General features: G+C 43.2%; 1 protein-coding gene across 3 annotated transcripts in view; it reads left to right on the top strand.

The window, feature by feature from the left end:
• Positions 1-11254, top strand: part of TPST1 (tyrosylprotein sulfotransferase 1) — a 59339-nt gene extending 48085 nt beyond the window's left edge. For 2 of the 3 annotated variants that reach the window (XM_019511346.1, XM_019511347.1), the window contains exons 4-7: positions 2798-2848; positions 6717-6776; positions 7874-7921; positions 10623-11254. In XM_019511346.1, coding sequence (XP_019366891.1) covers positions 2798-2848; positions 6717-6761 — 96 coding nt within the window. In that variant the 3' untranslated portion in view covers positions 6762-6776; positions 7874-7921; positions 10623-11254. The remainder of the gene's footprint in view (positions 1-2797; positions 2849-6716; positions 6777-7873; positions 7922-10622) is intronic. The other variant, XM_019511348.1, reaches the window with a different exon arrangement.
• The last annotated feature ends 3888 nt before the right edge of the window (positions 11255-15142 follow it).

Raw genomic sequence — 15142 nt, 5'->3', positions numbered from 1 at the left:
CCCCCCCCCCCCCCCCGGGTGCTCAGCACCAGCTTGTAATCCGGCCCTGCTGCCAGACTGGGCCCTGCGCGGCTCCAGGCTCACCTGTTGGGGCTGCATGTAGCAACAGCAGCTGCGGCCCCACGGCTTGCTGCGCCAGGCAGTGTTTGCTACCGCTGCCTGTGGGCTGCTCAGCATGCGAGCTCCGGGTGGGGAGCAGCAGCCAACACTGCCTGGTGCGGCAAGCGGGGGGACCGCAGCTGCTGCCGCCACATGCAGCTCCGATGGGCGAGCCCAGAGCTGGCAGGGCCCAGGCTGGCAGCGGGGCCAGGTTACAAGCTGGTGCCGAGCGCGGGGAAAAGCAGCCCCTCACTCACCCCATGGCTGGCGCTCCGCACTGTAACCGCTCACAGTCCGCGTGGGGCTGCCTGTGTCTGCTCCTGACAGCCCCACGTGGGCTCTGAGCAGCTGCAGCAGGGAGCTCTGGGCAAAGGGCTGCTTTTCCCCATGCTCGGTGAGCAGGGGGTTGGGGCTGTGCGCTGCCCCCTGCCTGTACTGCAGGGCGCTGGGAGTGAGTGGGCAGGGAGCCAGCTGGAGCACAGGGCCCACACCGGTGTCCCAGGGCCAGTGCCAGTGGGGCCCAGAGCAGGGTGGCAGGAGTGCAGGGTCCCAGCCAGCAGGAGCTCTGTGGAGCCGAGCCAGCTCCCCCCTCTCCCTGCTGGTGCAGCCCAGCCCAACTCCACAGACCTCTGCCAGCCTGTGCCCCGCTTTGGGCCCCACCGGTGCTGGTCCTGGGACATTGGTCCTAAGATGGTGACCAGGGGGCGGGACTCCTGTCAAGGGGCAGCACTACTCATGCAGCCCCCAACAGCCTGCCAAACCTGGGTAAGCGGCCCTCTGCCCGAAATAATTGCCTGCCCATGCCTTAGCTCCTCCAATAACCTTTGTTTATGCAAAACTGACTCATGTTAGCCTAAGAAATTTTAAACAGCTTCTAAGTTTTCCATCCATATATTTTGCCCTTCCATTTCTACAGCAATGGTTTCTTCTAGCACCTCTTTTAGTCAAAACACAATTAGGAAGCTGTGGGGTAATTCCTTAAATACTAGATTTTCTTCACAACTGACCACTTTTATTTCACAGTGATTCACGTTATCCAGGACAGCACAAGGTCATGACTTTGGGGTATTCATTGATAGAAGTGAGAAATATCTGTAGCACACAGTATTACCTGGTTTTAATAACATACCTGTATAATATTGTGGTCTTTTAATCGGCCTGGTTGTTTTTGGTTGGTTTTTGGGGGTTTTGTTGTTTTGGGGGGCTTTGGGGGGGGGGGTAAAAACGAAACAAAATCAAGAATGTATTAATGTGAGATGTGATAGATTGAACCTTTAGTGTGGTATTAAAAAAATTCTAACCTTATTTTGTGTCGGGCTTATACCTGTGAAAATGCATCATGCCACTTTCCCTAAGAACAAGAATATCGGGCATCTCCAGGGGGAACAGCCCAAAGCTTATGCTTCCTATAGTGTGCAGGGGTCACTTTCTCATTTCAAAGAGGCTGGCAATACAAAGAGAGAGTTTGAGGGACAAAGTTAATATGGCTAGGAAGATTCAGAACACAGTAAAAATGTTTAGCAACATTGATGTAACAGAGCTGCGATGTGGGGGCTGAGCTTACCATCTTTGGATCAGAAAGCAGGAAGGTTTATTGCTTTAGCTAAAGGAACAGATTCACTATCTCAGCGAGTTGCAGATTCCTAAAACTCTTTTGTAATCTAGCCACTCTGTTAGCTGGAGTTAATTGTATGCCTGCAGATCTCTCTTCATAATAAGTTGGTTCCTGTGTTCTGAGTGCTAACCATTCACAGTTTTAAAAAAAAAAATGTTAATGCGACTTGTGTGTTATACATATAGAGATAGTGCCCCAGGTTCCAGTAGACCAAATCCAGAGAAGCTTTTACAACTTCAATTAAATTACTACATCATTATAGCTGAGAGAGAATTTGGCCTTGTTTGGCATAACAGCCTTCATTATGTGTGTGTGCATGCATGTATATCAATTCAGGTGTCTCTGTGTAACATAATTTTGTGAGTTCTGGATTAAGGTAATGCTGCATACTATAGTATTTCTGATCTAGACTTGGTGTGGTCCTGGTCAAGAAAAGCTGTTCAGTTCTTTAGAGGCAAGATTCTTGTGACCAGCATTAGTTGTGTAAGGATAATGTACTGTAACGTGTAAAAAGTCAATAGGTGATTCAGCTCATTATTTAGTGGTTTGCTATTAGATTTCGGAGAAATTTCTGCATAACAGCATATGATAATATAGGATGGACTTTAAAAATAAAATAGCTGCGTAAGAAGTAGTGCACTTGTGTGGCAAAGCTGATAGAATTATACAAAATCTTCAAATGGACTTGCAGTACTTCAGAATGTGGGTATCACTTTTAAATATTATAGGACCTAAATATCCGCATTTGAGAACTGCAGAAATTAGTGCTTTTTAATAGAGTAATGTTGATCATAAAAGGCATCTCTTACCATAAAAACTACTGTCGATGCTTTAAAGTTTAAGTAAAAACTGTTTTAAATTGTTATTAAGCCTAAAGATTATTTGAAGGCTGAATTATTCAAATTACAGCAACAGAAAGAAAAAGGGGCCAACTTGGTGGGGAGAGAAAGCCCAGACATTGCTGTTTTAGTATGACTAGTTCAAGGTAACCCTTGCGGATCTGAATTGATTCCTTTTTAATAATTGTAACATCCAGTAAAAGCATCTGTGTAAAGTGTTGTCTTTTTCTTTTCTTTCCTCCAGGTCTATAAAGGTGAATTTCAGCTTCCTGATTTTCTTAAGGAAGTGCCACAGGTACAGTATTGGATTCTTTTCCTTTTCTGTGTGTGTTGAACTGCAAGAAGGGGTGGGGTGTGAGAGAGAGAGAGAGAGCAGTGATAGTTTTCAATAAATCTTACTTTATAGGGAGAATGCAATTATTTTTATTTTGCGCTTATATAAGATTGAATCAAACAAATTAAGTCAGTCTCTTAAATTTGTGATACCACAGAGTAATTGACTTTCCTTGGTAGCGTGTTTAAGTAGTCTGAGGCTGTAGGCATGATAATTTTTTTTCTCCTTAGAGAACTTCTTTATCTGAATTAATGAAGTTGTGCCACAAACGTAGACGTTGTACATAATTTGTCTCGGGTTACTTGCCCTACTATCTAGAGTCAATTGATCTCTTAAAACCTCAAGCTTTCATTATCCCCGTTCTAATATCTTTTTCATGCCTACATTTTTCTATTTTGGTAGCGAGTGGGTGCTCCTACACAAGATGCTTAATGTACGGTAGACTAATTCCACAATGCATTAATGCACACGGCAAAAGCTGCGCTAAAACGCTAATGTGCAGTAGTATTAGCCTACTGCGCATTAAGCGTCGCATCAAAAACGTGATGATGCCAGTGCATAGTGTTGCAGCCTACTGCGCATGTATTTAGTACTTGATTAAGCAAATACTAAATTTAACACGCGGTAGGCACAGCGCATTCATGAACATGTAGATGTGCCCAGTGATTATAAAATCTTGTCTGGGGCACTTGGAAATTTTAAAGCAAGAAAGCTACCATCCAGAGCACATTGGCAGACCTTGATCAGAGTTCAGTGTTTGTACTTCTTTTTTATCAGATTGAGACAATATGCTGTAGATGAATCCAGGTCATAATTCAGCATATTAATGGTTTACTCTTCTGCTAACTAGTTTGTAATGAAATTAATGTGAGGGCAAAACGAATATAGGTATTCAAGTATATCCTATTTTTCTAGTAATAGTATTGCCATTAATTAGCACCGGTTTTAATGCATGGCACAACTCTGTCCCAAAGGGTATTGTACAATAGGTAGAATAGATGTATTTCAGTGGTAACAGCTGAAAAAGGGATCCAAAGTGGTCAGAAGTCCTTGGCTTGCCAAGGGAATGACTGAAATGAAATGTCTCACCTCAGCTTTTGGGCCTGTTTGGAGTCTTCTGCTAACAGCTTCCTGACCAATACTTTAATTCTAGTGAAATTCTGAGATTAGTATGTAGATGCCTTGTGACAGTAGAGCATCCCTCAGCTCTGAATTTCTTAAGATAAAGATTACATAAACTAGTTATGTAAAACATTGTATGGTTGTGGTGAGCATACAAATTAGCTGTTGTTCCTGGGCATGCATACAGGTTTAAAGCCCGGTCCTACAGCTTTTCCCAAGGAAAAGCCCCCAGCAATGTAAATAAAGGCTGCGTATAGGTCAGGGCCCTCAGTAGTTACAGACTGTGGCTAAGTACAGACAGTCAAAAAGCCCACGGCTAAATTGATTCAGTCTTTGCAGGTTAGTCTAAGCCGCAGAGATTAAACTGAGAAACGACTGCACAGACGATAGCTTTTGATTCAGGAAAAAGTCACGTACCTGCAGTGGCTGAAGCCAGAAGTTGCGGGGTGGTAGAGGACGGCTGTCTGGCACATAGCCAGCATGGGCTTGTGTGTTCACTTCCTTTTTCTGCTACCCCGGGGGTCTCTGGGATTTGCAGTCCAGAATCACATTAGCAGGACTCTGCAGGGTTGCTCATCACTTCCTCTTCCTGCTTCCAGGTGCCTCTGGGATTTGTAGTCCACAGGTGCAGCCAGCAGTAAGTTTTTAGCAGGGCAGAACAGCTCTTTGCTCAGGGGAAGGGAAGTTTAACTCCCCTCCCTGGCCCCTTTTCTGCTGGAGCAGACAGCACAGCCCAGCCCATGCCCAGGCTGGAAAACATGTTGGGATGCTGAGGGACTGTGATTTAACTTGAACCAGGAAGGGCTCTGGGACAGAAATTTCATAAACTGGCTGGACCCAAATCAGTTAAATCTGATACTGCATTCAACCTGGTTTATGTTAAACCAGTTTCAGCCATTCTGAAACTGGTTTATGCGCACTGAACTTCTGTTCTTTTACAAGTTTAAACCAGTTTCTGATCACTTAAACTGATTTATGTGCAACTTCCAGAAGTACTCTGTAAGCAGTTGTTGCTGTTGTTGTTTCAAGGTTTATTTAAGAAAAGTGAACTCTTGGCAATTCAGAAGTTAACCTTGCATCTTTGTCAGTTCAATGCAGTGATTCTCAACATTTTTAGAATCAAGGCACCCCTCATTAGATTCAAATGCCAGCTCTTACTTTGCACATGTTTTTTGAGTACAGAAAAATAATAAAGCAGTTCTTCTGTATCAAAGAACTCAAAGATCACAACAGGTCAGATTGTTTTTAACACTTGGGTTCCTGTTCAAAATCTCTAGGTCTATCTTGTGAATCATGTTTTCACACCTAACATTGTGTGGCAGCCCACATCACCCTTGAAAAGAGCTCAAGCCCCACCCCGGGTGCTGCAGTATCCTGGCTGAGGATCACTGGTTTTAATGCGTCTCAACACTACAGAAATAGTCCGTAGAGAAATAGCTATAAAATGGAGGATTTCTTTGCCTGCAGAACCGCTTCCTGATTCTCTGTATTTCATGTTCATTTTTTCTCCTCTCATCTTCCTTGCACAAATTCCGTCTCTGGCACCCACCCGTGTGTGTCGAGTGGAATCAAATGACCTTATGAACTAATTATTTTAAATTGTCTCAAGCACTGCACCCCCTTTGGCTATGATAGGAGCTTTAAGTGTTCAGTTTTTTTTTAAATACCATCCCACTGGTGACTCTAATTTGTTTTTTAAAATCCCAGTGATAAGATGTTGTCCTGCCTCCCCCAAGCCATTGAGCAGGTTGAGTCTGCCATCAGGGGCTGAATGCCAGAGCTATTCTCCTGTCATCCTTTTATTCTGTTTGGCAACTTGCTGGCTTGTAAAGGTCCTTAGCTCAAAGGGTTCATTAGCAGTTTTGACCAGTTTTGCTCCTCTCTGCATAGAGCACCGGTGTTTTAAGGGACTACATTTGCGTTCGGCTGGAAGACAAAAATAGTGGGGCAGCAGTAACTTTACGGTGCACCTCTTGCCAGACTTGTGAGGTGTTGCATTACGTGGGCGACGGAAAGGCATCTTTCCTCTGCCAAATTGTCTAACTTTCCTATAGGGAGAGGCAGAAATGCCCAGGATATAAATCCTGTGCCCATACAACAGACTCGTATTTATCATTGCTCTTGGATAAAAAATAAAGGCAATTCCAGCAATCTTTCAGCAGTGCATAACTCTTTTTGAGAAGTAATGACTTGACGACTGACTGAAGCGCCTCATCTTCCCAGTCCACTGCCTGCACTTGGTCAGATCAGCGTGCTTAGGATTTCTAAATGAAGCTCGCAAGTGCTGTCTTTGCAGGATAGGAGCCTGGGCTTTAGGGCTCCTGTGTTCTGGCTCAGGTTCTGTTACGGACTGTCTGGTCTTAGCAGGCCACTTTCCCTTTTGCCGTCATGTAAGGTTATGATGATGATTGTGTCCTGTTTTAGTGGGAATGGTGGTTGTTTTCAGTGTTATGCTGTCAGATAAAAGGTGAGGCAACCTTTTCACTAGAAATCCAGAAGACATAAGCCCACTTCTTTTTTATTCTTAAGGATAGCTTAATTACCTTTTAATCTGCTAAATCTAGAGAGTCCGGAAAAAAAAAAAAAGAAAGAATAAAGTTGCCACTAGGGTGAGGTATGTGGGGAGGGAACAAACATTTTGACTAGTTCCATCCATTCAAATGAAATTTCATTTATTTAAAAAGCAAAATGGTCTCTTTTGTTCCAGCCAAAGAAGACAATAGAAAGGAAATCCCGTGGCAAGATAAAATGAACATGGATCAGTAATGTAGAATAGCTACGGTGTCTGTTTCATGTTTTTAGAGCATAAAACCCTGCTGCAGGCATTCTGATTCTTTCTGATAAACCTTCTTTGTGTGTGATCTCTAACATGGGCTTTGCTCTGTTACTGGATGTTTGCCTGCTCTTGGCCTTTGAGCAGTTAGTACTCATGCTTTGCAAGTTGTGCTCAGCTAATATAAAACCATTAAGAACCTGACACCATGCAGCTGGATGTGCTCTTGCTCACAGTATTGTTCAGCTCAGCTGCTGGCCAAAGTGTGTGTGTGTGCAGCTTTATCAAAGGCAAAACCAGTTTTAAATGTGTAGCTCTTACCAGTTTTAATTAAATTGAATTGAAGCGGCACTGACTAGTGGGGGGGGAAATATTTTAAGATGGGGGGGTACAGCATTGCATCTAAAATTGCAAGATGCATGTTATAAGAAAAGGAAAGAAAAAGGCATGAGACTATAGCACTATTCATATATTTAAGAATATACAAGCAAATAAGTTGTTGTTTTTTTAAATACATAGAGCAAATAGATACAGTGCTTAACAGGAAGATGACAATTAATGCTAATAAAGTAATACTTTAGGCAGTTAGGAAACCTGAATGGTGTAATTAAGAGCTTAGTAGTAGGTCAGCAAGACGTAACATGCAGCAAACATTTATTGTGTTCCCAGTGAGAGGCAGGATTGCAAATGGAATTTAAAAAAAAAAATCTTAGTGCCTGAATTAATAGAGATTAATTAAATCTATTTAGTTATTACATGCAGAAGTAGTAAATAAGAAGCAGAATCTAAACTGAAGTCATGAACTTCAGAGGGATGACAGACTTAACATGCCTCAAGGGATATATATTACATTTAAATATATTGATCTATCCAAAGAGGGACTATCTGTAGCTGGATTAGAAATTGCTTCTCTTCAGTTAGTTTTATTTTTAACAATTTACTCATGACTGAATTAACATAATAAACCTAATAAAAAGAACCAAACAACTAATAGGCTATTGTGCAGACATGAGTGGTGTTAAAAATACCTTTCCTTTAATCTCGGTGGACTATCACTAATTTTGGCTTTATTGGCTTACTTGCTTTCACAGACAGAACCTATGGAGTAGATGGTTTGATGGACGTATCTTGCACATAAGGTAATAAAATAAAACAGCACAAGTCTACTTTGTCACTTAAGTGATAGTTCTGATTTGTTTTTAAACTTGCATCATGCCTTCAAATAGGAAAGTAAATTCTGCTCTAGTATTTCACAGGGGGTTGGGTGGCAGAGGGTGAAGGGATTAGTCCAGGCCCACATAGCATTTGTAACAGCCAACTTAATGTAACTGGTATGCTGAAGATTCAATTGCCTATTATATCAGGGGTGTCAAAGGTATGGCCCATGGGCTGGATCTGGCCCGTGGAGCCCTAACCTCTGTCAATTGGGTCTCAGACCATCCTGACACGCAGCATGAAGCATGTGCTGGTCCTAGCCCCACATGCTGCACGTGGTATATGGAGCTAGTCTCGAATGCGCTGCATGTGGTGCACCGGGCTGGGCCCACTAGAGCAGGTGCTTCACATGGAGATATGAAAATTAACAAGCTAGCAGTTTTACCAGATGTTCACATTTATTTTTAACTTGTGTTGAAAGCAAGGTATACATAATGCACTTGTCCATCAAAACAAGGTTTTAAGGATACATTTTTTTTGTATCTTTAAAGCCAGTTGTTTCTTCCAAGACAGGAGAAAATGAGCTAACTAATGCATCTTTTGCTGCTAGCCGGGTGGATAAAAATCAATATTTTTTTTTTACGTAAAAAAATGGATTTATTTTTAAATGTATTTTTGCTTTTTTTTGTCAAGATGTTTTAAAAAACTAAACTTTTATAAAGATATTTTCATTTAAACTACGTTAAAGCTGAAAGATCTGATCATGGAATAGGGATTATAACTTCTAATTATAGTATTTGAGACATTTACATTCATGTAACCTATTTTTTATAAATAGGTCACAACTGGCCATGGACTATATTAGGGGCCCAGTCTTACAGGGCTCCCAGAGGCTCCTCTATGGATTAGTAAGGATTAAAGAAAGGCGACTGAGAGGGGATTTAATAGCAGCCTTCGACTACTTGAAGCGTGGTTATAAAGAAGATGGAGCTGGACTGTTCTCAGTGGTGGCAGATGAGAGAACAAGAAGCAACCGTGTCAAGTTGCAGGAAGGGAAGTATAGGTTAGATGTCAGGAACAATTTTCTTACTAAAAGGGTAGCAAAACACTGGAACCGGTTGCCCAGAGAGGTGATGGAAGCTCCATCCGTGGGGTTTTCAAAACCCAGCTAGATCAAGCTTTGGCTGGGATGATGTAGTTGGGGCTGGTCCTGCCTTGAGCGGGGACATGGACTAAATGACCTCCTGAGGTCCCTTCCAACCCTATTTTTTTAATGATTCTATGACTGTGTGTTCAGTCCCATAAAGCATCTCTGTGATGCTTACTTTCAGTTCTTAAACTGTGGATTTGTGTCTCCAGAGATCGTAGGCAGGCAAGGTTCTTTGGGTGGATGGTAATATCTTTTATTAGACCAATTAAATAGTTGGAAAATTGTTCTTTGCAAGCTTTTGGACACGAATGCCCTTCTTCAGGGATAGGGAGAGTTTGCCTCTCCAGAGATAACATCCTTGTTAACAGCAGTCCTGTATATGGAGAAGAGAGATAGCAGACCCGATTTAATTACCCACCTATCAGCCCTATTGTTTCTGTGCAAATTTGTGTACACACCCTTACCTTTCTCTAAAAGTGCAAAGTTTCAAGGGGTTAAATGAATAAAGGATATCAAACAAGAATGCGCTTTTTGTAGAAAACAGTGATTAAATTGAGGCTTTCTGTCCAGTATTTTAAATTGTGTTTTAAATCATGATTTAAATCAAACCCGCCCTGGCTATTAGTAGTGTCCCAGCACTACTGAAGCAGCCTCAGGAAACTAGTTTTTTGTGGGTTGTTTTTTTTTTGTCGTGGGACCTACAGTGACGAGTGTGTTGAGTGATGATTTTAGTGTATTTTTATTTCGGTGCTTTTTGTCCTGGATCACTAGTGAATAGCAGAAGAGTTCCTACTGATCAACTGGGATCTTACTGTTAGGCTGTTCCTGGCTTAAAATACTCCAAGGGCCTGACACAATATAACAAAACACATCTATTTTAAACAAATCTAAAGGCAATGTGGTTATATGAGAAATTAATATTTAAATTTAGAACAAAGGGATGAGTTGAGTTATACAGAAACAGATTTCAAAATGAAGCAGGTTTACAAATGATCTATGTGGAAAACTGTCATTTTAATATGATGTATGAGGCGGTATTAAAGAACTGAAAAATGCATTCCTCTGAACAAGGTATTTTAAATGTAATTTGAAAATTAACTAAAAAATAATTGGAATGAATACAGTTGAGGCATTCGAGTTGAAAAACAAAGTCTCCAGTTTCCCGTTAGGTTCTTTTACTGGTTTTGTGATGGAAGAAAAAGTTGTTAATAAAATGAATTTGCATCTATATAGGGAAAGAATATGTTGATTTCACTGGAGCTAAAAAGCTTTCCATTGCCTTCACCTTCAAATTCACTTGATGTCAACAGGTAGTGCCTCATTTCCCTCTTTTGAAGCATTCAAACTGGGTTGGAATAAAGGTTTTGAGCAGTTGTGTTTAGGCTTGTGATTTTTGGACCTATTGAGATTAATTGTTACACTAAACATGTATCATTATTTGCTTCTGAAAATAAATTGGCTGGGGTGTTAAGTGAAGTCAAGCAAAAAAAAAAAGTGTAAAAACCTAACTTTTTTCTTATTTCTTTTTTAATTAGGAAAGACTGCTGCCTTTTTCAATGGAAACAACAGTGTATTGGTCATCTCGCTCACTTCAGTGAGGTGTACTGTTGATAGCCTGCTTTTTTTCTCTCAAAATCTTCTCCCATTCATTCCTTTTCATCCTGTGGTTTTAGTTTTGATATTTTTGTTGTTGTGAGCACATGTAAAACTTTAAGAGTAAAAGCACTTTTTTCTGTTATGAGGTCGATGCCCTTCACTGATGGCAACGTAGTACTGTATCACGTACACAAAGGTTTTTAAGGTTTGGAAAAAAGCAAAGCAACAACTGATCTACATTGAAATTGCTAATAGTGGCTCTCTCTCCATTTAACTGAAGACCGTTGTTTTAAAGGATTTTTAAAAATGTTTTATTTAAAATCTGGATTTAAATGTATGGAACTTGGGGGGTGGTCTGTACTTGTCTTAAATGTGTTTTGTGTATTGCTTTGTTTTAGGGGTGGGGGTGGTAGAAGAGTTGTGCCTGTTTTCAATTTTATTGACATGTGGAACTTGTTAAATAGCTTTCTTTAATTATTTAAAAATAATTTCTGAGATGTTGATAAATTACATGTACATTTGCAATTGATCTTTTGTATTTTATTTTTCAAAATAAATGCTTTAAATGTGACAGTTTTGTGGTTCAAGTTAAATATGCAAATCTTAACATGAAGTTAGGACTGCAAAAGGAAGAGAAACAATATAATCCAAGACCCTGAATTTTTTAAATACTTGGTTAATTTTCAGTATGTAATTTTGAAGTTTAAGCACATATTTAAAAGATTTGCATCTTATTAGAATAGCTTGATAGAATTTTCTGTGTCTACAAATGCTGTTTGTATAGCTTTTTTAGCATGAACTAACACAATTACTGATTGCAGTGGCATGCTGAACTAATAGGAACTATCAGTAATTTTAAAAGGCAATTAAATTAATTAAGCGTATAATAAACAGTACAACTCCTAGTCTGTTAAAAATATTCTCTATCGGTTATAAATCAAGAACATCTGAAAAATCAGTTATTCTCCTGTTTTTACCCAGAGGAAGCCTTTCTGTTAGGGACAGAGATATGTGTGTGTGTGTGTACACATGCAACTTTCTGTTAGGGATAGGTGTGTATTGTATGTGTGAGAGAGAGAGAGAGAGATTTGCAGATTTGGGAAGCTTTCTTCAGTTCTGGAGTGCAAACCTGATGTGGTGAAATGGATCCAGAAAAAGATATCTGTTTTTGCAATACTGGAAATACTGGTAACCCTACAAAATCTGTACAGGAAGGTTTTTAGGTGTACTTGAACAAAGCAAGTTTTCACAGTTGTTATGCTAATTCTCGTGGCATGTGTAAACTCTTCCCTTCTGCAAAAGAAAGCGCAGGGCATCTCCTAGCGACAGGACAAGAGAAGTGCTGCTTTGTAATTTCGTGTCTGAACAATGTATGCGCAAAGCTGCTGAGGAAACCAGTTTTGTCTTGGTGCTGTCAAAGTAGTAGGCTTTCTGCAAGCACCCTCTGAAATCCACTATGGAAACACAGATCATTAACCGTCATAGTGATGAGCAGTTATGAACACAGACACAACCCACTGAAGCTCTTATGACACTTTATAATCAGCCAGGTAATGAATACTACATTGTCAATGGACTTATTTTCTTCACTTCCTTTCTCCTTTTTAATATTTTATTCCAGCCTGGCATACTGAGTAAGAGATGGCAACAGAAACATCTGTAGAGGTTTCCCTTACTGAAAAACTAATTTTGATTAATTATGAGCTACTGCAGCCCTTTTCTGCCTTAAATGCAAATTTATGAATGCCTGGGAAAGGGAAAAAATCTCCTCTGCATTTGAATAGAGTGCACCTGGAAATCTGTCACACTTACTAAGGCTGGGATGCAAATAATAAATATCCTCACTACCATGGTGCAGTTGGTTGTCTTTTAGGACTACTTGAGCAGACCTTCTGTCCCACTGGCCTGCTCAGCTCTGTATCCTTTGGCTATGAGGTGATGTCTCACTGATGGGGCAGGTAATTGCATGCAGCAAGTGAAATAGTTTTTGTATCTCTTTCCAAAAGAAAGTTATGACCCTTTTTTTTGGGGGGGGGGGGCTTGAAATGGGGAAGGGCTGCCCTCTGCACATAGATGATGTACAACTGTCCATCCATCATCTATTGCCTTTCCAAAAGGCACTATGGTGTACACTGTGATCCCTTCTCCATGTGTGATCTTTTCCTAGGCACATACACTATGAATCACTACAGGTCAATGGTCACTGAAGCTCCTTCTGGTGAGTATGGGGCTGATTCAGGTGCAGGTGGAGCCTTGACTAAGCCTGAGGCTGGATGGATCTAGGCTTTAGAGAAGGGGAGGTGCAGGAGTCCTGTGGCACATCATCATCACACATGCCAGAACATGAGTGTTTCTCCAGTTAAATTGAAACTAGAGGCTGTTGTACTATGCCAGGGGTCTGGCACTATGCACAGATAATTGGAAACAAGCCCTCATTTGCTGATTATGTGTGTTTGTTTGTTTGTTTGTTTGTTTTTTAACTTTAAACTAGGCAAAAACTAGTCCAAGGATTGTGCTATATTCCTCGTACGGTTGTTGCAGTCAAACGTACATCTCCTGTTCAGAGGCCTAGAAGAAAATCTAGCTTTCTTGAGCATCTTCAGGCTGGTCTCCTCTTCATCTCCTTTTCACTGGCCTAGATGTTTTGCTGGTGGGACTGTCCTTCCCTTTTTGCCCTCCCGCTCTGGGCTCTCCTGGGTCAGGCCCATCCACTTGCTAGTGGCTGGAGCTGATGCCCTCACCTCATCTGTGCTTGTTCTAGCTCCGTGCAGCGGGACTGAGAGCGACCCAGGGGCTCAAGGAGGCCAGAGCTTGTGTGCTAGGCCTCGGAATAAGAGACACCTCTGAATAATTTGTCTCTTGCCCTAAGGCCCAGCACAAAACGCTTCATTGCCTCCGTGCTTCTGTCAGTCAAGTCTGCCCCACGCTGGCACGAGCACGGCTGAGGGGGGCTCCGGCAGCTGTGGACCAGGGAGCCTGGAGCGGGGAAGGCTGCTCCCTGGACCAGGTGGACCGGCCCAGAGGAGAGAAAGGAGTGGCCTGAGGCGGGAAGCTGCAGCCAGGAGACGGTGTTACTCACCAGCACCGCAGGGGGGTTAAAGGCCTGAAAAGGTGCACCAGGCCCAGCTTGGCTGAGAGCAGGGCCAGGCCAGGCAGTGCCAAGGGTGCCTGATGCTGCCTGGGGGAGCTGCCAGGGGGCAGAGCAGCTCTGCACAGGCTCGTGAGCAAGTTCGGGACCCCCATCTGCCCACCCAGTCCCAGCCTGCCCCACTGCATTCTTGCCTCAAGCTTCCCACATCCCAGGACAGCTGCTTCCTCAGCCACCAGCCAGCACGCGGGTTCCCGGCCGTAGCCGGGCCTGGGCAGTGGGGGCGCCCTGTACGCCTCAGGCCCTGACCTGTCAGCCAGCCCCCATCAGGGGTGCCTCTTTGTGCCAGCGCCCCGGACATGCACTGGCACAGGTACCACAGGGAGGCCCTACTTCTCCACGGGGCTGGAGGGGCTGCATAGGAGGAGGAAGAACATCAGGGCTATGGTGACCCATGCTCCCCCTGTTCCCAGGGCAGCCTCCAGAGAAGCCTCCACCCCAGAGTGCCCGGGTGGCACCTGCAGCTGCCCCAGGCCGGAGTCCAGCTCCTCCTCTCCCCAACGGCTCAGGCAGCCAGGGCTGTGTAATGTCCAGCTCCTCTGTGTAGGGCTGACCAAAGCCCACCTGTCTGCTGTTCTCACTCCCTTACTCCAGCCTCCTCTTCTTTTCCCCAGCCCCTGGAACTGTTTGCCTGTTCATTTTATGGGGGGTGGGGATCTGGGCGTCCCTGCAGCTTTGCAGACTGCCCTCTGGTCCTGCCTGGTGCTACACAGTCACGTGAGGGCAAAAATGCCAATGTCCTTTCTGCATAAAGCTGAGCCAGCAGCTACACCTTCTGTCAAATCCATCATTGGTAATGGCAGTGGGGAAAGAACGAATGGAGAGGAAGGCTGTGGGGTAAGAAGGGTACGTGGGGCGGCGGGTTATAGAATGGATGTTTAGGCCTACAAGGATTTAGGAAGGTGCCCAATAGTTGGATAGCAATCATGGGAGTAGTCTAGTACTCAGTGACTGAGTAGTAGTTTAAATAACGCAGGAAATGAAAGGTATAAAGCAGTTCTGGGAGCAAAGGGGCATTAGACCAAAGGACTGCTGCACTACTGGAATACACCCCTGCATATCCCAGCAAGACCCTAAACAGTCTGATCAATGCAACAGGGAGCAGAGCTCACTGGCAAGGTAGCTAGTGCAGCAGTTCTCAAACTTTTCCCCTGGTGGGTCCAATGGGCAGTGCCTGGTCCATCCACAGGCCAGTGGTCCTGATCCAGAACCTGGGGCAGGTGAGGTGGGCCCTGTCCAGCCATGCAGAGGGGGTTAGGGGGCAAGTGTGGTCCCAATCTGGCCCAGCTCCAATCCAGCTGTAGACAGAGG

This window comes from Gavialis gangeticus, unplaced genomic scaffold, assembly GCF_001723915.1.
Source record: "Gavialis gangeticus isolate Ggan-Ray unplaced genomic scaffold, GavGan_comp1, whole genome shotgun sequence".
NCBI classification, from domain to species: domain Eukaryota; kingdom Metazoa; phylum Chordata; order Crocodylia; family Gavialidae; genus Gavialis; species Gavialis gangeticus.
The sequence above is the reverse complement of the archived record's forward strand: the minus strand, read 5'-3'. Positions and strand labels throughout refer to the sequence as shown.